Source organism: Bidens hawaiensis, unplaced genomic scaffold, assembly GCF_021521415.1.
Source record: "Bidens hawaiensis isolate Kalapana, Puna unplaced genomic scaffold, B.hawaiensis_p1.1 tig00010387_1, whole genome shotgun sequence".
Lineage (NCBI taxonomy): Eukaryota > Viridiplantae > Streptophyta > Magnoliopsida > Asterales > Asteraceae > Bidens > Bidens hawaiensis.
This window is the reverse complement of record NW_027491790.1, coordinates 716853-742989: the sequence shown is the minus strand read 5'-3', so window position 1 is coordinate 742989 and position 26137 is coordinate 716853. Positions and strand designations below refer to the sequence as shown.

The 26137-nt window shown below is 33.7% G+C and overlaps 3 protein-coding genes across 3 annotated transcripts; all 3 read left to right on the top strand.

The window, feature by feature from the left end:
• The first annotated feature begins 272 nt into the window (after nucleotides 1-272).
• Nucleotides 273-1160, top strand: LOC143535129 (uncharacterized). The gene is made up of 4 exons (XM_077029475.1): nucleotides 273-452; nucleotides 547-606; nucleotides 721-792; nucleotides 862-1160. The coding sequence occupies exons 1-4, from the start codon at nucleotides 291-293 to the stop codon at nucleotides 967-969; spliced, it is 402 nt and encodes a 133-aa protein (XP_076885590.1). The 5' UTR covers nucleotides 273-290; the 3' UTR covers nucleotides 970-1160.
• Nucleotides 1161-6370: 5210 nt separating this feature from the next.
• On the top strand, nucleotides 6371-11796 carry LOC143535127 (putative metal-nicotianamine transporter YSL7). Its single transcript, XM_077029470.1, has 6 exons — nucleotides 6371-6941; nucleotides 7794-7966; nucleotides 8871-8968; nucleotides 9057-9194; nucleotides 9297-9486; nucleotides 10634-11796. Exons 1-6 carry the CDS (start codon nucleotides 6515-6517, stop codon nucleotides 11753-11755), a joined length of 2148 nt encoding a protein of 715 aa, XP_076885585.1. The 5' UTR covers nucleotides 6371-6514; the 3' UTR covers nucleotides 11756-11796.
• Nucleotides 11797-19693: 7897 nt separating this feature from the next.
• Nucleotides 19694-25618, top strand: LOC143535126 (eukaryotic initiation factor 4A-3). Its single transcript, XM_077029468.1, has 8 exons — nucleotides 19694-20088; nucleotides 21395-21635; nucleotides 21727-21807; nucleotides 22768-22875; nucleotides 22962-23081; nucleotides 24102-24269; nucleotides 24345-24431; nucleotides 25232-25618. The coding sequence occupies exons 1-8, from the start codon at nucleotides 19781-19783 to the stop codon at nucleotides 25343-25345; spliced, it is 1227 nt and encodes a 408-aa protein (XP_076885583.1). The 5' UTR covers nucleotides 19694-19780; the 3' UTR covers nucleotides 25346-25618.
• Nucleotides 25619-26137: the final 519 nt, after the last annotated feature.

Genomic DNA, 26137 nt, shown 5'->3' with positions numbered 1-26137 from the left:
AGATGAGGATGAGGGTGAAGAGAATAATGGAAACGAGGGTTTTCGGGCAGCTGATGATGAGGTTGATCGATGGGTTAGGAGGAATTGGGCGGTTGAGCCCGAGAATGAGGTTGATGAACCGAGAATGGATTGAGGTCAAAAGACAGTCAACGGATCCTCATTCTTGGTGCCACTAATCGACCGTTTGATCTTGATGATGCAGTGATTCGTCGGTTACCACGAAGGAATGCTAATATCGTAATTTTAAATAATGCTTCTTATATTATTTTGAACTTGAAGAAAGTGGTGTAATGGTTTTGGATGTTGGTGTTAGGATTTATGTGGACTTGCCGGATGCCGATAATAGGATGAAGATATTGAAAATATTTCTTGATAAAGAAAATATTGAACCTGATTTTGATATTAGAGGTCTTGCTAATGCAACTGAAGGATATTCAGGGAGCGACTTGAAGGTAATTTTCAAGTAAAATATAATGTCATATAATCGGCGTCAAATTTGTTACCTATAAGTGTAACTTTTTTTATTTTTTATAACTTTTTTTGTAGAATCTTTGTATTGCTGCGGCATATAGACCTGTCCAAGAACTTTTAGACGAAGAAAAGAAAGTAAGCATCTTTTATCGTCACTGGCTAACTCATCAGCACACATGTGTTTTTTATATTTATTTAAACTTCGGTTTGGATTATACCATATTTGTAATATGTAAGTTGTTTTTGCAGGGAAAAAAATGTGATACTACCCCAGCGTTAAGACCGCTTAATTTGGATGATTTTATTCAATCCAAAGCCAAGGTAGACTTTCTTGATATCTCATCATTGACTTTGATCAATTTAAGTTTTCACTAACAATAAATAATATAGGTGGGCCCATCGGTTGCTTATGATGCGGCGAGCATGAACGAGCTCAGGAAATGGAACGAGCAATATGGAGAAGGCGGAAGCAGGAGAAAGTCACCATTCGGATTTTAATATCGGTTTTGTTAAAGATAGAAAGATAATATAGGTAGCAGCCGCAATCTTTTAGTTGTGATCAACGAGAGTTGCTTCTGGGCATGATTTTGAACTTTTTGATCGAACTAACTGCAAAAGTTTAGAGACAACAGTTCATACCGTGGTTCAATAAGTAAATTTTCATGTATTTCATAAGATTTTACTTTTACTAGAAAAGGCATGAGCGGATGTTAGAGATGAAAAACATGTATAGTGGTTCGGCTTGATTTAATCGATTTCTCGATTCTTTATTATCTTTTCTTGATAATTATTTAGAGTCCTACCAGGGACATCCCCCTATACGCCCCGCATAGCACTATACGGGGCGTATAGACCCCTGTAGCTCCCCTTATAGTACTATAGTATAGTGCCTTGTACAGCCCTATACGGGGCATATTTTTTTGGGGGGGGGGGAGGTTGAGTGTCCTTAGAACACCCATAATTTACTTCTTAGTTACATATTTTTTTGGTAGATATTACATGTGACTTGTCTATGATATGCAACATGTCACTCTTGACAATTTATTTCTAAATTTGATAATAACACACTACTTTATATAATGGACCAATAGTTTAGAAATCTTTTAGACGAAAATAGGTATCATTTTATTCTTTCCAAAATAACCTAATGTTTACCTTTTAAAACTCATTCTTTATGTTAAAACATGTATAAATTAGTATCTTACACGCAACCGGCAATATGCCAACCCTGCGTATTGTACAACAAAAGCTCACTCGGAAAGAAACAACGAACAATATGCTAAACACGTGTATTGTACACCAAACAACGTATAAACAAGCGTATAGCTCTACAACTAGGCATGGGCGTATTGTATTCCCCAACAACATGTGGTGGTATACAACGAATATATAGCCATGTAGCTTAACGTATGGTACGCCCATTTGGGCGTATAATTCACCGCAAAAGTGCAACGTAACTTGGTTTTGGTTGATCTAAGTTTCTAACACATATGAGAATCATGTACTCGTAAATTTATTTACTTTAAAACACATGTATCTTTCAAGCACATGATGCTACTACATTCTCTATTTTTTCACTTTAAAAGCTTATATGTTTTTATATATGATTTACTATAAAACGATTACAATAAAGTGGCAGGCAAACGGGCAACAAGCTGCGCCATCCGTCACAATTGAACTTGTAGTACAATATAAAAAAAATATATTTTTTTATATATTTTTTATATATGATTCTCTAGTCAAACTCACCAAAATTTGGTTACAACTGTGGAAAAAATTCGTAGTACGTGCCATCCGTCACAATTGAACCTAATTCATATTGACTAGCAACAAAGCTTTAGCTACGATTTATTCCACACCACGATTTTGACATGTATCCGATTCATTTATTATTAAAAAAAAAAGAAGACTTATAAGTCAAAATAGAAAGGGAACGTGTTCACACTCACTTCTTTATTCAAGTAAACATAAGGTGTCAGTGAGAGATCAAAGCCCGTGTTAATATTTGAGAAACATGGTTATTATTAAATTAAGGTGTTCTTTTTATTTTAAACTGAGTATAGATTTTTTTTATCAAGTTTCCTTTTAATGGTAAAATATAAGTAAAATAATTAATAAGTAAATGCATCAAAGTTGATTATCTAATATGTTATTTATGTGCAAAGTCAAGATATAGAAAACTCGTTGCATTTATTTTATATGTTGCAACTAGCTTAAAACTCATGTACTGCATGGTGAAAAATATCAATAAATAGAATTTATAATTTTTTATGCAAATTTATAAGTGGAAAAATATATTACATATATTAACGATTGAAAAAAAATTCAAAACTATGTATAAATAAATATATAATTGGGATTCTATATTACATTAATTACCCCAAACCCATGTGGTATATACAACACTTCACGAGATGGTCCTATGTAACGCCCCCCCCCCCCTTCACACGTGACGTAATGCGTCCCCAACTATGAACCTCCAGTCAGGACCGGCTCGAGGTTATCGGAGGCTTCAAGCTACTTACAAAGTTAGGGTCTTTTACAAAGGTGTATTTTAAAATTTTGTTTGGGTTTGACATTGATGAATAGTAAAATATAACACATAACAAATATCAAAGAGACACTTTCATGTTGATATTTTATATATTAACATGTAAATTAGCAAGGGGCTTGCCGAGTAACATATATCTAAGTTTACCTTCTAAACATTGGAATTCTTTTCTTGAGCCCAGGGGCTTGTCGCGTAACATATATAAAAAAAGCATGAAAATAAGTCTTAACCAAAAAGAATATTGTAGATTGTATAATAATAAATGGAGTTCATTCTTGGGGGTCGAACTGGTAAACAAATGCATGAAAATAAGTTTTAACCTAAAAGAATATTGTAGATTGTATAATAATAAATGGAGTTCATTCTTGGGGGTCGAACTGGTAAACAAATGCATGAAAATAAGTTTTAACCTAAAAGAATATTGTAGATTGTATAATAATAAATGGAGTTCATTCTTGGGGTTCGAACTGGTAAACAAATGCATGAAAATAAGTTTTAACCAAAAAGAATATTGTAGATTGTATAATAATATATGGAGTTCATTCTTGGGGTTTGAACTAGCATAGTCATGGAGAACTGTGAGATTAACTACCACCAAACTAAACCCGAGTAATTTTACTATTAATCACACTAAAGCATATATAACATCTTTTCTTTAAAATGGGGGCCTAAAATTTTGTGGGCCTAAAGCCCACTATTCACTTGAATGGCCCACGGGCCAGCCCTGCCTCCCGCGTGGGCGCGTGGCTCACTTGCATGAGTCAATTGCCAGCCCTGCCTCCAGTTCAAGCTACTTTGATTTTTTTATATTTATTTACAATTCAAAGGAACAAGAAATGTAATATAGATTCTAATAGTTAACTCAGCCTTCAAATCATTGACTTTAAAGCTGTTAAATGATTTTTATTTATTTTTGGAGATACATATGATCAATTTTCTAATGCTTGGGATAGAAAGTTGAAAGTTCACACCGTAGATGTGACTTCGGAAAATCCAAGATAAGTCATTTTTGGACCAACTTGCCGGGTCATCCGTCACAATAATGACAGCAATAATACTTTTGTCTACGATGCATTCCATGTATACATCATACATGGTTGGTTGTCAAAGGTTGGAATTTAATTCAGATTTGGCGTGTATCCTATTAATTTACAGGAATATTGTTTTTTATTAATCCCAAATGTTGTCATTTGTTCATTGTTGGTCCCAACTAACGAATTGGCTATTGATGGCTCCAACTTTTAACGTATTTGTTCCTAATGGTCCGCGATTAACAAAATCCTACCATCGTTAGTTGCAGGTCGCCGGAAAAACGTTTTTAGTCGGAAAACTCACATTTTTCCTTAAAACTCAACATTTTCGTCGCAAACATCTTGGTAACTTTGTATTGGACATGTAGAAACTTTTTTCTAGCAAAAGCCCCAATTATTGGGGTCGTCGGAATCCTAAAACCATCATTGGAATCAGTTGATGGTGCTCAAGTGGTGGTGGTTGGTTGGAGGTGAGTTGATTGGTAGTGGTGGCGGTGTTCAGGTGGTGTTTTACAGCAAAAAATGTGAGTTTTTCGGCGACCTATAACTAACGACGTTGAGATTCTGTTAGTCGTGGACCGTTAGGAACAAATACGTTAAGAGTTGGGACCGTCAGCAACCAATTCGTTAGTTGGGACCGATAATGACCAAAAGACAATAGTTGGGATTAATAAAATCCAATATACATAGCTTACATAAATCAACTAATGAAATAGGACATGTTAAGTTTCATTACGCCTGAAATTCAATTTTTTTTAATTTTTTAAATAATTAATATGTATTATTTAAAAACTTCAAAGAAACTATTGTAATCTTATATAACTTTTAGTAGAAACAAAAAGTTATATCCAAAATAAATTAGTTTCCCGTGTTATCATGTTCAGAAGAACTTTTATTTTGAATATATCTCTTTCTAAGCAAAGGTCATATCAGTTAATGTGAGACCAGTTGATGATCGGGTATTTTGTATGTATTTTAGTGTATTAATTATGTAGTTTTATTGAGTATATTGTTAGAACTTTGGTACTTTATACGTGCTTTTGTATTTCACGTAATTGATCGTTAAAGAGGTTAAATGGGAGACCTGTACGAGCATGGAATGATATCTCGAGAAGACCGAAGCATTATTTGATGTCTTGGGAAGTGTTTCAAGGATTCGGGAAGAGTATAGATGAGTGATCATAAGCCGATGCTAAATCTGAACAAGATGGATTGACGAAATGCGACCTTGAAGTAAAACGAGCATATCCTAAGCTAGAAAATGAGTTACAAGAGCCATAATATATGAATTTTGGGTTTCTCGACGAAAGGAATCTGAAAATGAGGTTTTCTTAGGTCGCGGTACGCGATGGGATGGTCATATGGCCATCGCGTACCGCGACGGGAGTGCAGACGGGAATTTTAGGTTTATATGTTATTTTTCATTCTCAATAACCCTAACTTCGTTTTTGACGACCAAGAGGCGATTCCAGCAGTTCCTATAGGCGATTTCCACTATCCTAGCTTGTGTCAAGATCCTACATATGATTCCTATCATCCGTATCGAAGATTCAATGATGTCTAGGCTCGGCTAATCTCCTAGAATCGCACCCAGGATGTATAGTTTGTAACCATTTACAGTTTTTCTCATGTTATTAAGAATACTTGCCTATTGTTATTGAAGATTGATATATGATTATTGATGTTTAGTATTTCTGCGTGTTCGGTCGGTTTAGGTTTACGTTGGTCTGAACGATCTGTTACCAGTTGCTAGATAATTAGTCATATAACTGTTTGGTTAGATTGAATACGATAAAACGTACAATTACCCTTAACTGAGTCACACTGGCAAGGACTGTTTGATAACCAGTGCCGTGTGTAAAGTAATTGTTGACGTCTAAGGTTTTGTCTAGTTGATCATTTTTCAGTTAATCGTTAATAATAAATCTGTTAGGTTGCATGAGATACTGTTTGGTTGCTTACTTGAATTCCCGGGTGTGATTTTCTTTGTTAACTGTTTGAAATTCGTTTACTTGTTCATTGCTTAGTTATCTACATTCACTAAAAATTGCTTGTGTGATCAGCACTAAAACCATTTACTTCATAATATTGTATCTGTTACACGAATTACATTAATCACATACTCCTTGTGATACGATACCCTACTTGCTCTAACTATTTAGAATAATTAGGTTTTTGATTGACTCAAACGACGGTCATCACCAGTTCATTTGGTAGAGACTCTTGCCACTTGAATGAGAGGTTTTGACATCAATTCCGGACATAATGTGTATTAGTTTAGAGTAGGGTTCGTATTTATACTTAATGAAGTTAAAGGATCAAATTATAACTTTTATATAACACCAAGGATTGAAAATGTAGTCTACTCATAAATCTATTGCTATTTATATTCTAATCATATTACATATACAAGTAGTCATATTCTTTACAAAGTAGATTTCAATAATCATTAGACTCAAATATGGCTGTAGAGAGCACTTTAGAGCTCGGAAACAACGACGAGAGGATGAAAAGCGACGAAAATTTGCTCATTTCAGAAAGGAGCGCGGTGGAGGATGATGACACAACGAAAGGAAAAGTTATAGAGTCCGTAGAGATGACATTTAAGGACATAGAGATACGGTCATGGAATGAGCAGTTGACCATTAGGGCGTTTGTGGTGAGCGTCGTGTTGGGTGTCATGTTTAGTTTCATCGTCATGAAACTCAGTCTAACGACGGGTATCATCCCGTCATTAAACGTGGCTGCGGGTTTGTTAGGGTTTTTCTTTGTCAAGACTTGGACAAAGGTGTTGGAGCAGTGTGGGATGCTAAAGCATCCGTTTACAAGGCAAGAGAACACTGTTATTCAGACTTGTGTTGTTGCCACTTCAGGCATCGCATTTAGTGGTATAGTATAACTCTTTCTTTTATAGTATGCACAAAAATTAATACATCATATATCATCATCATTATTATTCTTGTGAACAACATTAGAGTCTTGAAATGTGTTGATTTTAAGAGCTTCATAGACTACAAAAGCATGGTATGATCATATCTAAAGAATTCATGAGTTATAAAAGAATTTAAAACAAAGAAAAAAATTGATATTATGTATAATATTTTCCTGTGTGTTGAATAATTGTGAACCAGATCTTTTTATGTAGAGATTACGATGAAAAAGATAATGATAATGCTAACCAATTATGACAATAATGATAGCATTTAGTAACCATCATAATATTCAAACTAAGTGTGGAATAATAACAAAAAAGACAAATTTTAAGATAAATGATAAATTAAATAAATAATATTAATAACGTAATTAACCATGACTAGTGACTAAAATCAGTGACAGAAAAATAAATTTTCTTGAAGAGTTGATGCGTTAATTTTAGTTTCAAAACTGAATCAACATTACTACATTATATTACATTGTAGAGTGACGATTTCACCGTGTATTTTGACAACGTCAACGGATAAAAAAACAAGAACATCATTATCAAGATAATAATCCAACAAGCATATTAGCAGGCCGGCAGAAACAAAATTTAGCAAGAAATAACATCAACTTTTAAAAAATACATTTACATGGGGTTGTTAATTGTTATAATAGTTATTATTATTGTTTATAGAAAAAGATAATAAGCCAACACAAGAATAGAATTGTTATGGTATAATTTTCTTTTTTAATAATAATGAAGTGGATGAAAAGTTTAGGAATCAAGTCTACTTAATTACAAAACTGTGATAATTTGACAGGAGGATTTGGAAGTTACTTATTTGGGATGAGCGATGTTGTCGCTTCACAGACATCAGACTCGGACTCACCTACTCGATATATGAACATCAAAAACCCGAGCTTGGGCTGGATAATTGGCTTTCTCTTCGTCGTTAGTTTCATTGGCCTTTGCTCCGTGGTTCCTCTTCGAAAGGTAGTAACATTGTAAAAACCTAAATCTATAACATGTTTCATATATTGTCAACTCATTAAAACATTTGAAAACTACTTTTGCGCAATAAACTATAGTTTCGTCCATAATAAGGTGTTTAAGGATTAGGCCCTTAGCATGAACAACGGGGAAGGCTCAAAAACGATGGTTTTTGAGTCATGCCACCTTTTCTCCTCTCTTGTATTTTTTTTCTCACAAGACCGTTTGTGGTTTGTAATCACAAACGGTTTACAAACATTATACGTACCATGTCTAAAAAAACAAAACTGCCCCTCACAAACCTCAAAACCAGCTACAAAAGTATTGTTTAAAAATTAGTAGATCGGTAAAATCCGGGTGGTGATAAAACTCAAGTGTTGTCGGTCTCGAGCATTGAGATGATAAGTCGACGTGAATTCAGTCAATTTCTTACGACACCAAAACTAAAATAAAAATGGCAGTTGGTCGCTTTTCATTACGGTGGTATTGGAACTAAAACAAAAGGCAGTGACTTTACGCGAATTTGGTCAGTTTCTTTCTCGTTCGTTAAGGTACCGGAACATAAACAAAAAATAAAAAAGAAAATTGGCATCCGGTCGGTTTTTGTTATGTTCATTATGGTACCGGAACTAAAACAAAAAAACCAAATGGCATCAAAACCCCAGCATTGTCAGTCCCGGACGTTGATGCAGTGAGTTTACACGAATTCGGTTTGTTTCCGTTACGCAAACAAAAAGTGACATTAGGTCGGTTCTCGTTACGTTCGCTATGCTACCAATGCTAAAAAAGAAAACCAAAATGATAAGGACAAGTTTAGTGCCACCACTTGGTTAGCGGCACCAAACTTCTCTTTTATATATTTAAATATAATATATAATAATTAATTTTGAGTTTTACGTACGTGCAGATCATGATCATAGACTTTAAGCTGATATACCCGAGTGGAACTGCAACTGCCCATCTGATTAACAGCTTCCATACCTCTAAGGGTGCCAAGCTTGCCAAGTATGTTTAAATTAATGTAGAATTAGCAATCATCATTATCATATATTAATTAATATTAATATGATGCATTCATATATGCAATATATAGGCAACAAGTGAAAGCATTAGGGAAGTTCTTCTCCTTCAGCTTCTTATGGAGTTTCTTTCAATGGTTCTTTGTTTCTGATGAGAGCGAATGCGGCTTTCAAAATTTCCCAACGTTTGGCCTTAAAGCGAAAGAAAACATGTAATTACTACGCACTCTTCGTTACACACTTTTTCACATTTAGATGTGTTTATGCTTACATAAATTAATAATGTAACAAGTTAAATATGTATATGAATGCAGGTTTTACTTTGATTTCTCAACTATGTATGTTGGGGTAGGGATGATATGTCCATACATTATTAACGTCTCCTTGTTATTCGGTATGATCCTTTCGTGGGGGATTATGTGGCCGCTCATTGAGAAAAAAGAAGGCCACTGGTTCGAAGCCGGTCTTAAACCCGGCAGCTTCCATGGCATCCAAGGTTACAGGGTAATTACAATTCACTATCTTTATAAATTCTTTGGTTACAAGAAAAACATCTTGAGTTTTCGTATTTCAAAACTAGTTTATTAGGGCAAGGTTTCGGGTGAAAAGCGGGTTCCCAATTAAACTTCGGTTTTTTATCTAAATTTTAAGGATTTACAAAATCTAAATTTATAAAAAAAAACGTTTATCAAAATAAAAAATTTTCACACGGACATGTACGGTGAACCCCACCCAGAGGCTTGGCCCCATGGATTCGTCTCACAGGAGCGCTTTCCCAGACCCATGCCAGGGGACCCGTTGGAACCTCCCATTGCTAGGGGGCTTCACACCTTAGAACCAACGGTTTAGGTTCCTGAATACTTAAAATAAAACTCAAACAAGTGTGTATTTCGTCACTTCCTGACTTGTTTGATGTATATATTGATTCACTTCGGTCAACAAGTCAACAAAACATATAGATAAAATATGTCAAGAAACTTTGATTATAAAACGTTACATGAGGGTCTTGTTTTGTTACACGAAATCTTGAGTTTTGGAAGATATGTCAAATTATTGAAACAACAAATCGAATAATAATTATATAATGAAACAAAACCATAAATAGACGCATAAAAAAATTATAGGTTTATATCAATCATATCTATACTTCTATACTCTAATAAAAAGCTACAAGTTTAGCCACGTGTCACTCCCACATTAAACCTCATCATTTTTAACAAATTTATAATAGCAAAATAATAGTTACCATTCTTAAAACTTATGTTTTACAATTTGTTAATTTAATATGTATGTCCTAATTTTTTTTTCAAACATTTGATATTTATAATCATCTCTTACTCTAAAATTGTTTTAAAGACTATTGTTCAACGACTACGTATTAATAGTTTTTAATGAGTTTGTTGTTTCTTGTATACTGATCGTTTACTAAATATTGTATTTTCAAAAACTATCCGTATAATACACGGGCCTTAAACTAGTGTTTTAATATCATAGCCCAAGTTATGCTCATTTGAAGTTCGATCCTTAAATATGTTTTTCCTTGTTTAGCCGGTCCCAGCTAAACAAGCCTATACTAACTGTTCAATCAACGCCACATCATATTCATCCCAGCTCTCAATCTAACATTCTAACTCATCCCAAATTGTTACAGGTTTTCACCGCGATAGCGATAATCCTCGGAGATGGACTCTACAACTTCGTCAAAGTACTCGGAAACACTGGGGTCGGGTTGTACGGTCAGCTCAAAGCCAAAAAATCCGACACCGTTCTCCCGGTAGCCACCAATGGTGAAAACCAAGAGAATGTGCAAGCTACATCTTTCGACGACCAACGTAGGAAGCAAATGTTTATAAAGGATCAAATACCAACATGGTTAGCCGTTGGCGGGTACTTAGCGATCGCAGCCATCGCCACGGTCACACTCCCACACATATTCCATCCACTCGAATGGTACTATGTAGTAATAATCTACATTTTCGCCCCGGCTTTAGCCTTTTGTAACGCGTACGGGTGTGGGCTTACCGACTGGTCGTTAGCGTCCACTTACGGAAAACTAGCCATTTTCGTGATCGGTGCGTGGGCGGGTAAGTCGCAAGGCGGGGTCTTAGCCGGGTTAGCCGCGTGTGGGGTCATGATGAACATAGTATCCACCGCTTCGGACTTAATGTCGGATTTCAAAACCGGGTATTTGACTCTAGCTTCACCGCGGTCCATGTTCGTGAGCCAAGTGATTGGGACCGCGATGGGGTGCGTGATCGCACCGTGTGTGTTTTGGGTGTTCTATAGCGCCTTCCCGAATCTCGGACAACAAGATTCGGAGTACCCGGCGCCTTACGCGACCGTGTATAGAAATCTTGCTATTTTGGGTGTCGAGGGGTTCGGGGCGCTTCCGAAAAACTGTTTAAATATATGTTACGGGCTCTTTGCGGCTGCGATTTTTATAAACGTGGTTCGGGACACGGTTCCCAAGAAGTGGGGTCGGTTTATACCGATCCCGATGGCAATTGCGATCCCGTTCTACATTCAGCAACCGTTTGCTATTGATATGTGTGTGGGGAGTTTGATACTTTTTATATGGGAAAAGAGGAACAAAGCAAAGGCTGATGCTTTCGGACCAGCAGTGGCTTCGGGTTTGATATGTGGTGAAGGGCTTTGGTCCGTGCCAAAGTCCGTGTTGGCGTTGACCAAGGTCAACCCACCAATTTGCATGAGGTTTTTTGCAAGAGGTGCCAATTTAAAGGTTGATGATTTTCTTAAGACATTAAGTCGTTAGGTTCAAGTAAGACATTGATTATTGTCATGTTGTTGTGCCTTTTTTATATTTGTAAATGTTTGTGTCTTTTGGGTGTTTTTTATTGTTGATTATGAAGAACATATGTGCTATGTATATGTATCATAAAAAGTGAAGAACAGTGTAACATAAAAAGTTAAAAACATTGAAAATAAATGTTCCATTATACAGCGGCAGAGCCGGGGATTTTTTCGTTGAAACCTTGAGGCGCATTGGCGAAGGCGATTAGGCAATGGTCGTCTCGTCCGCAGAAAGAAGCTGATTGGTTGCTGAGGCGATGATTGATGTCTTTGTTTATTTACTTGTTTAGGTATTATGTTAACAAATGTCAATTGGGTTGGCCTAATTGACCCATTATATTAGTTATTTTTGGGCTTTTTAATAGTCTATATATGGATTATTATTGGTCCATATAACATGTCTATTAATAATTTTAGTAGTTTTTAAAAGCTTTTTATATTTTATAAAAAGAATATTCATTACTACTATGACTAATCATTCACAGCCAATGGGCTCAAATATATTTTTTTATAACGATATCGGGTTCGTTCGCCAAAAAAAATGAGTTCGCTCGTTACACTATAAGTTACATTAAAACCGAAAAACACCGAGTTCGGTGGAGATAATGTGGCTCCGCCACTGACCAAAATGTACATTTTTTAAAAGGAGTCTAATGGGTTTAACGGGTTAGAGAGGCGTAATAGGTAAATCAAACTAAGGTTTTAATTGTACAAGACACATTAATAATGAATTATTTTGTTCCATAAGTTGATAACATGAACTAAATTATTTTTCCTTTTTACTTAACTTCCAACTCAGGATCCTGCACAGGCAGACAAGCTGCTGCAAAGTCAGGAGGAATCGGAAGAAACAAAAATTTGACTTGTACGTGATTATTGATTTATTTCAATCTTGTTTATTTGAAAATTATAGTAAGGGTAAGCAAGGCTTTAAGTTTTCATTTCATATCATTATTTCTAGGCGCGTAAACTTACCGAACGAACACAAATAAGGCATGCTCATGTTTGTTTATTTTAACAAAAAAAAAAGAGTGGACACGGACACATAAATGAACATATTTTTCTTGTTCGTGTTTGTTCGTTTCGAAAATGATTGTGCCTAGTTCATGTACGTCTATGCTCGTTCGTGCGTTAATAATATAAACGAATGGTTCACGAACGTAGGTGAACATAACTGAGCGATTGATATTCAGGTGTATTTTTTTTAATTCATATACGTTGACTAATTTAGAGGTTTGCCTATGTTGCGTTTATGTTAACTATAGTACTATATCTGTTGTTTTATTAGGTTCCATACTAATGTTAAGAGATGAAATATACATACTCTAATAAGACATGCCTTAATGTTATATTCTCAACATAACGTTTCCTTTTTGTTCACAGGAAAAAAATTCAAACTGCTCAGCTATAACAAGAGCTCGAAGACTGTAGACCTGACCCGACCGACAGGTAACCACAAAACTGATGCAAGTTATTACCTTTATATTGTTGCTACAAAATTACTGAGTGCTGTATGAAAGTGCAAAGTATAAAAACCATTACGAATTTTTTGTGAAATCTATGGAGTTCTCTTTAATTGAAGTAACACGTTGTATAATTTCTCAATACTTTTTAATTGGAGTACCGGTTTGTAATTTATTGTCGCCGCCTCATCACACGGGTTTCGCTAGTGTTGAAAAATTAATCTTTAAAATGGATATTCTGGGAATTTTCCCAAAAATATATCAAATGCACAATTAACAAGAAAACTTCAATGCCAACTCTATATGTATGATCTTGAGTTATTGACTACAACATAAAAACAGTAAAAACTTTACTAGATACAAACAATTATTCTTGATCAGTACCACCTATATAACCAATGAATAGACTCTCTCATCAATAAACTTTATACACCAAAAAGCAGCAATCTTTATACACCAAAATTATATTCTTGATCAACTATCTTGCTCGGGCTGATTGAGGTCTAGCCCGTCCTCTTCTCGCGCAGGTACATTAAGGTCCAACGGCTGATTTGGTTTGAACACTTTGGTAATTTCTTCTTCTAGTTCATGTACAATAACTGGAAGAACACGATTCATAACGTTTCCAGCCACAAGTTTAGCTTTCTTTCCACAGTTGGGGTATGTAGTAGGTTCAACAAGTGGTCTTTTATGAAGTGATCGTACGTACTGCATTGAAGATTCCGAAAGCCCACAAGCAGCTTTAGAAAGCTTCGGGGTGGTTCTAAACTACTCATGTGCAGCACTAGCGAGGCGGTGTGCGGCTTTTTATATGTATGATCTTGAGTTATTGCTCCAAACACACGATTAAGCTTCTCAAACATTTCTGTTTTTCAGCGGGTAAAAGCGGGGCATCCCTCAGGACATACCTTTCCAAGGAACGTGCAGCACAAACAAGGACCCGGAGTTGACATTCTTCAAATAAAAAAACATTATTAGTGAAACCCGATGGAAAAACCCGAAGCCCGATATATATATTATTTAAGGCATTTTATTGTTCGAATTGACACCGGGTCGGGTCCGGACCGGTTTTTTGTGCACCTCGATACCCGACGAGGATTTTGACAAGACCCGATTGGAACCCGAAACCCGAAGGTTAATTAGCTGATTAAAACCCGACGGGTTCGGGAATGGCTTTCATAATCGGGCACAGGTTTGGGAATACCCAAACCCGACCTATTGCCATGTCTATACTCTATATGTAAATGTAAATTAGAATAGTGACACAAGATAAAGATGAATGTAAATGCAAATTTAGAAAAAATGACAGAGATAAAGATGATATTTGCATAATTCACCTTTATCCTTTGTTCAACTGAATTGTAAAGCAGTTGTAGAGATTTGATTAAGATGAATGACAAGATAAAAATGAATGTAAACGCAAATTTAAAAAAAGTGACAGAGATAAAGATGATATTTGCATAATTCACCTTTATCCTTTGTTCAACTGAATTGTAAAGCAGTTGCCGAGATTTGATGAAGATAAATGTAAATGCAAATTTAGAAAAAGTGAGAGAGATAAAAATGATATTTACATAATTCATCTTTATCCTTTGTTCAACTGAATTGTAAAGATATACATAACTTAACAATCTAGTGTAACAAACAAAAACATCAATGTCACATTTTGTACAACGTTGATTTTTTATTTTTTTTCATATAGGTTGATTTTTTTTTAAAAAAGAAAAAACGTATATTACGTGGTTAATTTACACATTTATGGTTATAGTCATATTGATGGGATAACAACATTCGAAACCCATCTCTATTTTGATCTCCATATCTAAATCATATAGAAAAGATTTAACATCGTTCTCTATTTAATCAATATCTATAAATTATGTAGCAATAGTAACTCTCTGTTTACAATCGCATACTGTTCATCATGTGACATTCGTTAATTTCGGGTCTCGTTTGTAGTCGTTTTTGTATTCGTTTATCATGTAAACCGACCCATTTTGTAAACCAAAGCTTATGATATAATCAAAATGATGGATTTTATGTTACAATATTGTTTTACACTTGTTGGGTCTTGAAAACATTCTTTTTGGTCCTTAAAATGACTTAAACCAAACTTTGAGGACTATTATTGCCATTTACCAAAAACTTGTTTGACCATTTCAACCATCACATGCATCTTTACCCTATTTGTATGAACCATACTCTTACCATTATAAAAGCAAGGCTCCATACACCATTTTGGTTGTTCATCTTCTCCAAAATCTCTCTCAAATCCAAGTATTCATCTTCAACATTTTGTTATTTTGATTTCTTAAGGTCAACTAACTATAGTCTTTCATTTTAACTTGTTCATCTAATATTACTAACACTTGAATATGGTGGTACAACATATATATAATACACACCCCTTGTTTCCTTTATTTGTTACTTCACCGACTCCGGTTGGTTAAGTTTCGAATGCCATAAGGCAATGCTTCATGGAGGATTCGTGTTCTTGATATATATATATACACACACATAACTTATTATACATATCACTTATGACTAACTTCTAACCCTTTTAGTTTGTTCATCTTATTTACAAGTTCCATGGTGTGGGTTTGTATAAGACTAACCTCGGTTTAACCGAAACTAGTCCAAACCGGAAACCGAACTTATGTTTACTATTTTTGTTAAAATAGTTGTTTAAACATGTTTATTGCTAGATTTGAGTTTCAAAAATCATTTTTACAAGTTTTTTGATATTAAGCATTTGGAATCCATCTATGAACTCGTTGGGAGATGGAAACCGAACTAAACCGAACTAAACCGAAACTTTTGCTTAAAAGACTTGTAGTTAACTTTTTAGTTGTAAAATTTAAGTTTTCTTCATTTATAAACCAATATAAATGTTCTATGATATTTGGGCATGTAGAAACCATCTATGAACTATTTGTGAGATGGAGACCGAACTATACCGACTTTTACTCGCTTAAGACACACAAGTGTGTTTTTAGCTATCAAGACTTGTATATTTCTTTAAAAATAGTTTACAAACTGATTTTAATTATTTTCTTAAGTACTTGGAATTGTTGGATTCAACTTGATCTCATCACATAGTTTGGACCGACAAAACCGAACACTCGCTTAACGTGCGTTGTTAATTCTAAACAATAGATCTACATACTTGGTTAAGTGTTAGTATATTTTAATGAGTTATCTCATAACAATTAATATGTTGGAAAGTTGACTTTGGGTTTGACCATTTGTCAAGACCCGAATCGACAACCCGAAAACTCGTTAAAAACCCGTTTTAGTATCTTTGTTCCAAAGGAACTTGCATTTTAGCATTTTTCCCACCTTATTACTTAACATTGGTTAAGTAAATATTAAGGTTAGATACTTTAACCCGGTTTCGAGCAAACTTACATTTTTAAAGGATTGTTATTATAAATTCTTAAATAGTTACATTTTAAACCTTGAACTTTAATTGTTTACTTTTTGCAACAATTATTTTATTTAAAGATCTTCAAGACAACCATTCTAAATCCAAGATTTTATTGCCATTTAGGCCTTGCTCGTTAAACTTCATCCATCCGGTTATTCATCTTTTACCGATCAAGTTTTATACTTGAACATGAGTAACTTCATACCCCGTTTTCTATCTTTTGTTTTGGGGTGACATTTCATACTTATTCAAATCAAATGCTTTATACTTGAGTCTTAAACCACAAACGTTGTTGTATACTTTACTTGAATAATTGCTCGATTTGGTGTTCTATGCTTATATGCCTATGTGTTTATCGCTTTCGGTTGGTGGAATCTATAAATCCTAGACTACTTGGCATCCCCTTGTAGCAAGGTGTCGTTAACGTAATGCAATTAACAATATTCTATTATCCTAGACTACTTGGCAATCCCTTGTAGCTAGGTGGCGCTAACGTAATTCTATTAACGATTGTCAATTTATCCAAGTTTATAGCTATTATTTATGGTTTTGTATACTAGTTTTGTGGCTTTTCATACTATATATCTATTGTTCAAACTTATGAATTGCTCACCAACCTTTGTGTTGACAACTTTATTTTATGAAATGTTATAGGTTTGCATCTAGGTTGATTATGGAGTTCGGTGAAGAAAATGACACAAATACCGTTAGGATATTAGCAAAAATGAACAATATTTGATTTGCTATATTTTGCTATAGTTTGTTGTATTTGACTTATGAATATTTGGTTATGTGACATTTTCGATGTTGTGAAATGAAATAAGTTTGTTAAATATTGTCGCTTTAAATAGTGTCATGCGCTTATGGGCAATCGTTACACCTCGGCATGTTCCGCCGCCTTTGATCGGGGTGTGACACATCATACTCTAAACTTGTTGCGAGAATATAGGAAAGAGAAGAGATAATAGAATAAGTATTTGTGAGTGAGATGAAGACATAGAAAGAGATGTGATGTGAGAGGTTTATAGAAAATAAATTAAAGTTAAAGAAAAATGTGTTTTTTAGTTAAATTATAGTGATTTAGATGAAGAATGAGATGTGAATTTTCTAAAAGCTTAAAACATGTCAATAGTTAGCTACTTTTTTTTGAACGACAATAATTATGTATCTACATGGCACACCTTATAGGCTTGTAGATTTCATATATGACTTGTATAGTTTTTTGAATCATGTGTGTAATTCACTTTCAAGTTAAAATAATTCTTGTGTAAGTAGTGTATAACGAATTAATTTGGATGACATAGAAAGCAATTTTCAAATAACGCGATGTTCTTTTTTCTATGAAATTCCAATGACAAAGATCGACGATTTATACATATATCAACTTAACATGGTGACTTGGGTGCAACGTCACAACGTTTTATAACCAGTAGCTTGATATAATAACCGAAATTACCTGGATATTATGAACTCCATTTAGTAGCAAACTTAGTAGCTACCGAAGCATAAGATTATCACATATCTTATTTGCTACTTAATTCATTAGCCACTAATAGACTCAATCAATCAATCAAGCCCTGTATATCCCACCGCATAACACGCTATCGGTAGGGTCATGGGAGGGTGGGATGTAGGTAAGTCTTTCCTCTATCCGTGAGAATAGAGAGGCTGCTTCCAGAGAGACCCCCGGCTCATAAAGTTACATACAGATACACAGAGTAAACATACATCCTACAAGCAAAGACTAGCCACTAATAGACTATAAGTTGAATACCACATGAACTAAATTTCTACGAAATCAATTAAGTTGCTACCCAACCTTAAGCAACCAAGTTGCTAATTAAGTATAAATCAATCAATTAAAAGCCTTAAAGCATATGAGTTTAGAAAGAGAAAGTCTTGGATTTAAATCACACAGACCACGAGGATTAAAAAAATGTCGTTTTAAAACATAAACATTTTGTTTAACCTAGGGCGACAATTCCAGACACGACCCGAGCCCGACAAGAAAAATACAGGTTTTGAGCCGTCAGGCACAACTCGTTTTCTTAAACATGCCAACCTGAACACGACCCGTTAAAAAGTGAGTTGGACCTGTTAACTCGTTTAAAATTTTAGAGAAGTTAATATTTTGATTTTAGTACACAGGTGAACCCACTGTTTAACTTGTCATGTTTGAGTTGACATGTGTTAAGAAAACGGGGCGTGTCATCTGAGCTAAAACCTATACAGTTTCTTGTTGAGTTTGGCTCTTCAGATTAGGGGTGTTCTTTGGGTTCGTTTTCCGGGTTTCGGGTTTTTCGAATCGGGTTTTTCGAATTTCAAAGTTTTAAATCTTGACCCAAATCTCTCACGAGTTTTTCAATTTTGAGTAATTCGGGTTCTGGTTGAGTTAATCAGGTTTCGAGTATCATAGAAAACAAAAACAAAAACAAAAACAAAAACAAAAAAAAATAAAAAACTAAAATTAAAACAACATATTCTTCTTTGCTTGTAACGCAAATAATCAAATAATAAACCAATATAACTTGATAAAACAATTCAAAAGAAGAGTAAAAAAACTTGAACCATAATCATATTAAATTGGCCGTGGTTTGGTTGTTCGATTACATTTGCTATTAGTAATAGAACAGAAAACATAAATTAATAATAAATAATCGATCCATAATAGTTAGAATGATAACAATCGATTAGAGTCAAATTCTGAGAGCTTTAGTAGCTAAGACTTATCATATTATACGTAAATCCGGGTTTTTCGGGATAATCCTAAACTTATAAAGTTAACCCGAAAACCAACCCAAATTACTTTGGTTCAGGTTCACGTTAGTCTTTAATCAAGTTCAAATACGGGTTTTTTCGGGTTTCGAATAAAAGTGACAGCCCTACAAGTGTATTTTAGGTCATGTCTGGAATTACCAACCCTAGCCAAACACACGGTTATTTTACTTCTTGAAATATTAAATAAACGGCAGAAATACAAAATCCCAATTTTATTTTATTATTATTATTATAACCTAATCTAACATAAACCCTACACACACACAACCTTCAATTCGAACCAAACCCTAAACCAATCAATCGAATCAACAAATCTCCGATGGCGGGAACCTCCGTGGTACCGGCGAACCGTGGCCGTCGTAACACGATGGTGGACGACGAGAAGCTGGTGTTCGAGACATCAAAAGGGGTTGAACCAATCATGAGTTTTGACCAGATGGGCATCAAAGACGATCTTCTTCGTGGGATTTACCAGCACGGGTTTGAGAAGCCATCGGCTATTCAACAGAGAGCTGTTCGCCCAATTATTGAAGGCCGTGACGTCATCGCTCAGGCTCAGTCCGGTACCGGAAAGACGTCGATGATTGCGTTGACCGTGTGTCAGATTGTGGATACGTCTTCTAGAGAGTATGTGTTGGTTGTTTGATTTATAAAGTTTTGATTTTTATTTCATTGGGTTGGTAAAAATTATAGGTTTTTTATTTTAGGGTTAGGGTTTGAAGCTATTAAAAAGTTTATTTCTTTGTTCTAATTTGTTTGATTTATGAGGCTACTATATTATGTTTGTTCATGTTTGGTTAACTGACCCGAACCCGAACCCGAACGAAAGAACGCCTTGTTCATGTTTGGGGGTGTTTGGCCTAGCTTTTTTTATTTTTTGCTTATGCTTATATTTTAAGTAGCTTATAACTTATTTTATATTATTTGATAAGCTATTTTTAAGTGTTTGGATTAGCTTACATTCTACAAGTTAATTATGTGTCTTAATAAGCTGTTAACTCCACCATTCTTTAATTTGGTTAATAAGTTGCTTCAGTAATTACTTATTCATCACAATTTGAGGGCAAAAGATTACACTTACACACTTACATAAATAAGCTTCTTCAAATAAGCTTAGAAACCATCTTTAAATAAGCTTTTTTAAATTAGCTTATATACGCTTATTAGCATAAGCTTAAAAAGCTAAACTAAACACTAAGTTAAGCTTATTTTGTACAATTTGTACAAAATAGCTATAAGCTTGGTTAAAAAAAGCTAGGCCAAACACTCCCTAATTGTCTGCTTAAGCTTTTATTGGACAGGCGAACTGTTCCTGAACGGCTAACTAAACAAAGTTTCTTGTTCGTGTTCATTCATTAAGGAAATGGATTAACGGTTACGGGCATAATTGAGTAAACGCAATTAATGTTTTGTTTGATTTAGCTAACTGAAAATGGTTTGTGTCAACGGTTTATTCCGCCTACCAAGTTTGTGTTGGTGTTTTTTTTAACATTCGTATTTGTATGTTGAATTTGCATATAAATTTCACATAATATTCGTATATTTTTGTTTTATTGTTAAAGAATTTTGCTTAAATTTATATGATAAGATTAGAAAAGTCATTTAAAAATTATTAAAACCCTTTAATTACCAAACGTGAACAAACATAAACGGACGTAAAAGTGCACATTATTGAACGTCCACAAACACCATTGAACGGACATGGCCTCTGTTCATGTCCATTCATTTAGTTAATTGAACAAAAATCCGGCCTGTTCATGTTCGCTCATTTATGTATTGAACAAACTTCCTGCCGAACAGTTTACGTGTAGTAGGTTGAACGTTCAGTTTGTTTACATACCTAGTGGCTACTTAAACCCTTGAAAAATTTGATTATTTTTTATGGTTAGCCATGTAGTTTCCTTTATCATATTTATTTCATTCTCATCTACAGGGTCCAAGCTTTGATTCTATCACCTACAAGAGAGCTTGCAGCTCAAACAGAGAAACAAATACTAGCTATCGGTGATTTCATCAGTATACAAGCTCATGCATGCATTGGTGGAAAGAGTGTCGGGGAGGACATTAGAAAGTTAGAAAATGGAGTCCATGTTGTTTCTGGAACACCTGGCAGAGTCTGTGACATGATCAAGAGAAGAACTTTGCGAACTAGAGCTATTAAATTACTAATTCTTGTAAGTATTTTAATTTTCATTTTACATTAATAACTGGCATTGATAGTTTGATACTGGTATTGATGTGTGTTAATTTTGTGAATATCAACAGGATGAATCTGATGAAATGTTGAGCCGAGGCTTTAAGGATCAAATTTATGATGTTTATCGATACCTTCCACCAGAGCTTCAGGTTTTCCACCTATTCTCTTTCTCACTTTTTTGTGAACAAAATCAATACACTACATTATAGAACTAAAACTATATAAAATTCATTGTTTTCTATCATTTTTGTGATATATAATGTATCGAACTATCAACATGATAATTGATAAGTTTCTATTATTAGGGGAAGGTTCATGTACATTTTAATCTAAACATGAGAACGTAGGAAATAATACTAATATATAAAAAAATGAGAACGTAAGAAACAATACCAACTACAATACCAATCTACATAAACAATGATTTATAATAACATAGAGAAAACCTAAAAATTACAACAAAAGAATCAAAATCAAGAACAAAATAATACCAACAAGTACCAACAAATACTTATAACAGCAAAAGAAAAAAATCTAATAAGAACAACAAAATATAAATCAGCAAATTCTTAAAAACGTCTCATAATCGAAAATTAGCAAATACAAACAAAAAATAACAGCAAACACCTATAAAAATAAACACTATGATAACAGCAAATTGGTTCCCACTATTTCATGTTAAGAATAAAATGTATTTGATCTTGTTTCTATATTATTATATATTTTAAAAAGGTTTAGCATGAAAGGTTTAAAATGTAACAGGAATTAATAGAAAAAGAAAGCCATCTAGATAAGTGTTCGATGACCATGTACACTGGTTCTTTACCTCTATTATTCATACGACGCATATGTGATTATTTGTTTGTAACATGCTATATTAATCTGTTAAAACTACTGATAGCATTTAACACAACTACTGTTACAATAATAAGGATGTTTGTTTAGCAAATATATTTATGTCTTGAATCTTTTTTTTGGGTCTATTGGAAGTTAGTCTAGTGTCTGATTATGATTAATTAGATAGCATCATCATTGAGTTGAAAACTATACGATCTTTTATTCGACACCATTTGCATTATATTCATAGTTAACATGCATCATTATTGCAGGTTTGTTTGGTGTCTGCTACCCTTCCTAATGAAATCTTGGAAATGACCAGCAAATTCATGACCGACCCTGTTCGAATCCTTGTGAAACGTGATGAATTGACTCTGGAGGTAACACATTTGTTGCTTTGTTAAGAATTGTTACGTCTGCAAAATTATCTTCTATATCAATTAGCATACTCGTTTTACCATGGCAGGGAATAAAACAATTCTTCGTTGCGGTAGAAAGAGAAAACTGGAAGTTCGATACTCTCTGTGATCTATATGATACTCTTACAATCACTCAGGCTGTAATTTTCTGTAACACAAAGCGAAAGGTAATTAATTATCTGTCATTTATCCTATTTTTAATATTACTAGATGGGTGCCCGCGCGATGCAGCGGGTGTTTGAACCTGTTAATCACGTACAAATATAAGTGTTTATTGTTCGGTTAAAACTTTGAAATCGTTTAAATCGGTCACTTGTTTGACTTCTTTTTTCTTTTTTACTTTCGGTTTGTTGGTCGGTTTCAAAATGTTCAAAACGTAGTTAACGGTTTATATCGGCAACCGTCCATATGAAACCAGAAAAGATTGTAAATTAACCTAATTGCAATATGATTCATTTTGCAATCTTTGTTGTTATTATTTCACGTCCTAGATCTTCCATTAATATCTACCATTTATGTGGCTAAAATTATCATTTTTTTTATTTATGATCATCTCAAGTATCATATTATGTTGGTTTTAGTTAAAATTGATGGTACATTTAAATTATTAATTATTTTAAACTAAATTTATTATTAAAGTTTAAACTGTGAAACCAAACTGGAATCAGGCCGTTAGTAACGATTCGGTTTCAGCTTTCAATGGCTGAGTTTGGTTTTGGACGACAAAAAATCAGTATTAACGGTTGGACTCACAAGTTTAACTTAAAAACCATCAAAACCAACACTAAACACCCCTATGTAACATATTAATTTATTTAAAATGAAAAAAAATTACAACAATATCATATCCAAATTAAAAAGAATAAAATGCTCGTTTTTATGGTGCAATTTGTTTATAATAATATTAACGTATGAAAATGCTATAGTCGTTTAAAAATCATGGGTGGGAAGTTACTTTACAAGTTAAATTAAAAACATAATATGGTTAAAAATGAGGGACCAAACTTGTAAGTTGAATGAATTATGTTTAAAAGACATGTTTACCCTTACTAACACATGTACCTCATACTTTAAGTGTTGTAAATTACTTAAAAATGGGTGTCTTAATTTACCCTTGTTTGATGTATTATATATAATATAGATATGTGATTAAATTTAATCTTGTTAAATGTTGTATACATGTGTAGGTTGATTGGTTAACCGAAAAGATGCGTGAGAATAACTTCACTGTATCAGCAATGCACGGAGACATGCCTCAGAAAGAGAGAGATGCAATCATGGAAGAGTTTCGGTCTGGTGTTACTCGTGTCTTGATTACTACAGATGTGTGGGCTAGAGGATTGGATGTTCAACAGGCAAGTCACATTTTACGTTATCTATAACGTTTATTTCACTATCAATAATATGTTTCTTATGCTCTGTTTTTATAGGTTTCTCTGGTCATTAATTATGACCTTCCAAATAATCGAGAGCTTTATATTCATCGTATTGGTCGATCTGGTCGTTTTGGACGAAAGGTAACCAATAATTGTTTTTTTTAAATATGTGTTATTTTTTAGGACTGAACTTATACATTAAACAACTCTATAGAATAGTAACCAAGTTTTGAAACTGTTCGAGTTAGGTGCTCATAAAATCTTTTGTTCCAATCAGGTCACTAAAGTTTTCTTTTTGTTCTAATCCTAGATATCTTACATGGATAGTAGGTTATGAAAGTTTTCTTTTTATTTTAAAATAGTTTGACATTGCAAAAATTTTTATAAAAATTGAGAAAAATAAATTTTAAATTGCGAAAAATTGCATAAAAATAAAATAATAATAATCTGGAAAAGTGCAAAAAAAAAAAAACTGAAAAACTGCAACAAAAAAAGCTGGAAAATTAAAAGAAAATCTTATTTGTTTTTTGCAATTTTCCATTTTTTAATGGAAAATTGCAAAAAATAATAATAATCTGAAAAATAGCAACAAAAAAAAAGTGGAAATTTTTAAAAAAAATCTTATTTATTATTATTATTATTATTATTGTTATTATTATTATTATTTTTTGCATTTTTTCACAATTATTTTTTTTTCTCAATTTTTACTAATTTTGTCACTTAAAAAAATACCTTGCAATGTTAAACTATTTAAAAATAAAAAAAACCCTACAAAACCTGCTATCCAGGTAAAATATATAGTATTAAAACAAAAAAGAAACTTTAGTGACCTAATTGGAACAAAAGATTTTATGAGGGACCTGATTGGAACAACTTCAAAACTTGGTTACCATTCTATACTCTATAGAGTAATCCCTTAAATATATATCTTGTGTTTTCAGGGTGTTGCTATAAATTTTGTGAAAACTGATGATATCAAGATTCTGAGAGACATCGAGCAGTACTACAGTACGCAGATCGATGAAATGCCAATGAATGTGGCGGATTTGATATGAATGTTGAAAGAAGTTTGGAAAGTTTGAATGTGGATTTTGACTTGATGGTTTCGTTTGCCCGTGGAAATGGAAAGGATTTGTAATTTGATGGTTTTTGGAGTAATGAGTGAGGCTGCAAGACTTTTAAAGATGTTTGGATTGTAATTGTGAGATTGGAGGATAATCTTGAATTACTTTTTCGTATTTTAGGGAGTAGTTGTGTTTCTTTAATCAGAATTGTATGTGTTTTATAATTTGATTATTAGTGAAAACGCGAGTTTTATAATTTGATTATAAATATGCAACTAGAAACGTGTGTTTAATATTTGATAATAGCATTAGAGATGAAATATAAACGTATTGGAGTATGGATATCGAAAGGTACTCGTATTTTCTTTAAGTTGGGTCTGATGTCGTGTAAAAGCGGCCCGTGTAATAGCGATGGTTTGAATGACTATTTTGGGGATTTTATGTAACACATGGCTAAACTTGGAAATGGGGTGGTTAGGATTGTAAACGAAACAAAAAAGTGTTCGTTCATTTAACTTTAAACAGATATGGACATTTAACTGAACAGATATTTGTGTTCATGCTTGTCGTTTAAAAATGGACATGTTCGTGTTCGTTTGTTTAAAATCAAAACGAACACGAATATAACGACATAAATACGTAAACGTAAATGAACACAAACGAACAAATATAAGACCTTAATGTAGATTATTCATCTAGAGATAATATTTAGTTATCTTCTATTAATATGTAAACAAACAGAAATAACGAACATAAAATGAACGGACGAAACATGTGTCCATA

What these genes read in the sequence shown, in the direction of transcription:
- LOC143535127 (XM_077029470.1), top strand. Translation starts at nt 6,515, where the DNA reads ATGGCTGTAGAGAGCACTTTAGAGCTCGGAAACAACGACGAGAGGATG. An exon ending in AAGGGTGCCAAGCTTGCCAA is followed by an intron (nt 8,969 to 9,056) that starts GTATGTTTAAAT and finishes TGCAATATATAG; the next exon opens with GCAACAAGTGAAAGCATTAG. An exon ending in ATGGCATCCAAGGTTACAGG is followed by an intron (nt 9,487 to 10,633) that starts GTAATTACAATT and finishes AAATTGTTACAG; the next exon opens with GTTTTCACCGCGATAGCGAT.
- LOC143535129 (XM_077029475.1), top strand. Translation starts at nt 291, where the DNA reads ATGGTTTTGGATGTTGGTGTTAGGATTTATGTGGACTTGCCGGATGCC. An exon ending in TTTTAGACGAAGAAAAGAAA is followed by an intron (nt 607 to 720) that starts GTAAGCATCTTT and finishes TTGTTTTTGCAG; the next exon opens with GGAAAAAAATGTGATACTAC. An exon ending in TTATTCAATCCAAAGCCAAG is followed by an intron (nt 793 to 861) that starts GTAGACTTTCTT and finishes TAAATAATATAG; the next exon opens with GTGGGCCCATCGGTTGCTTA.
- LOC143535126 (XM_077029468.1), top strand. Translation starts at nt 19,781, where the DNA reads ATGGCGGGAACCTCCGTGGTACCGGCGAACCGTGGCCGTCGTAACACG. An exon ending in CTATTAAATTACTAATTCTT is followed by an intron (nt 21,636 to 21,726) that starts GTAAGTATTTTA and finishes GAATATCAACAG; the next exon opens with GATGAATCTGATGAAATGTT. An exon ending in CTGGTCGTTTTGGACGAAAG is followed by an intron (nt 24,432 to 25,231) that starts GTAACCAATAAT and finishes TTGTGTTTTCAG; the next exon opens with GGTGTTGCTATAAATTTTGT.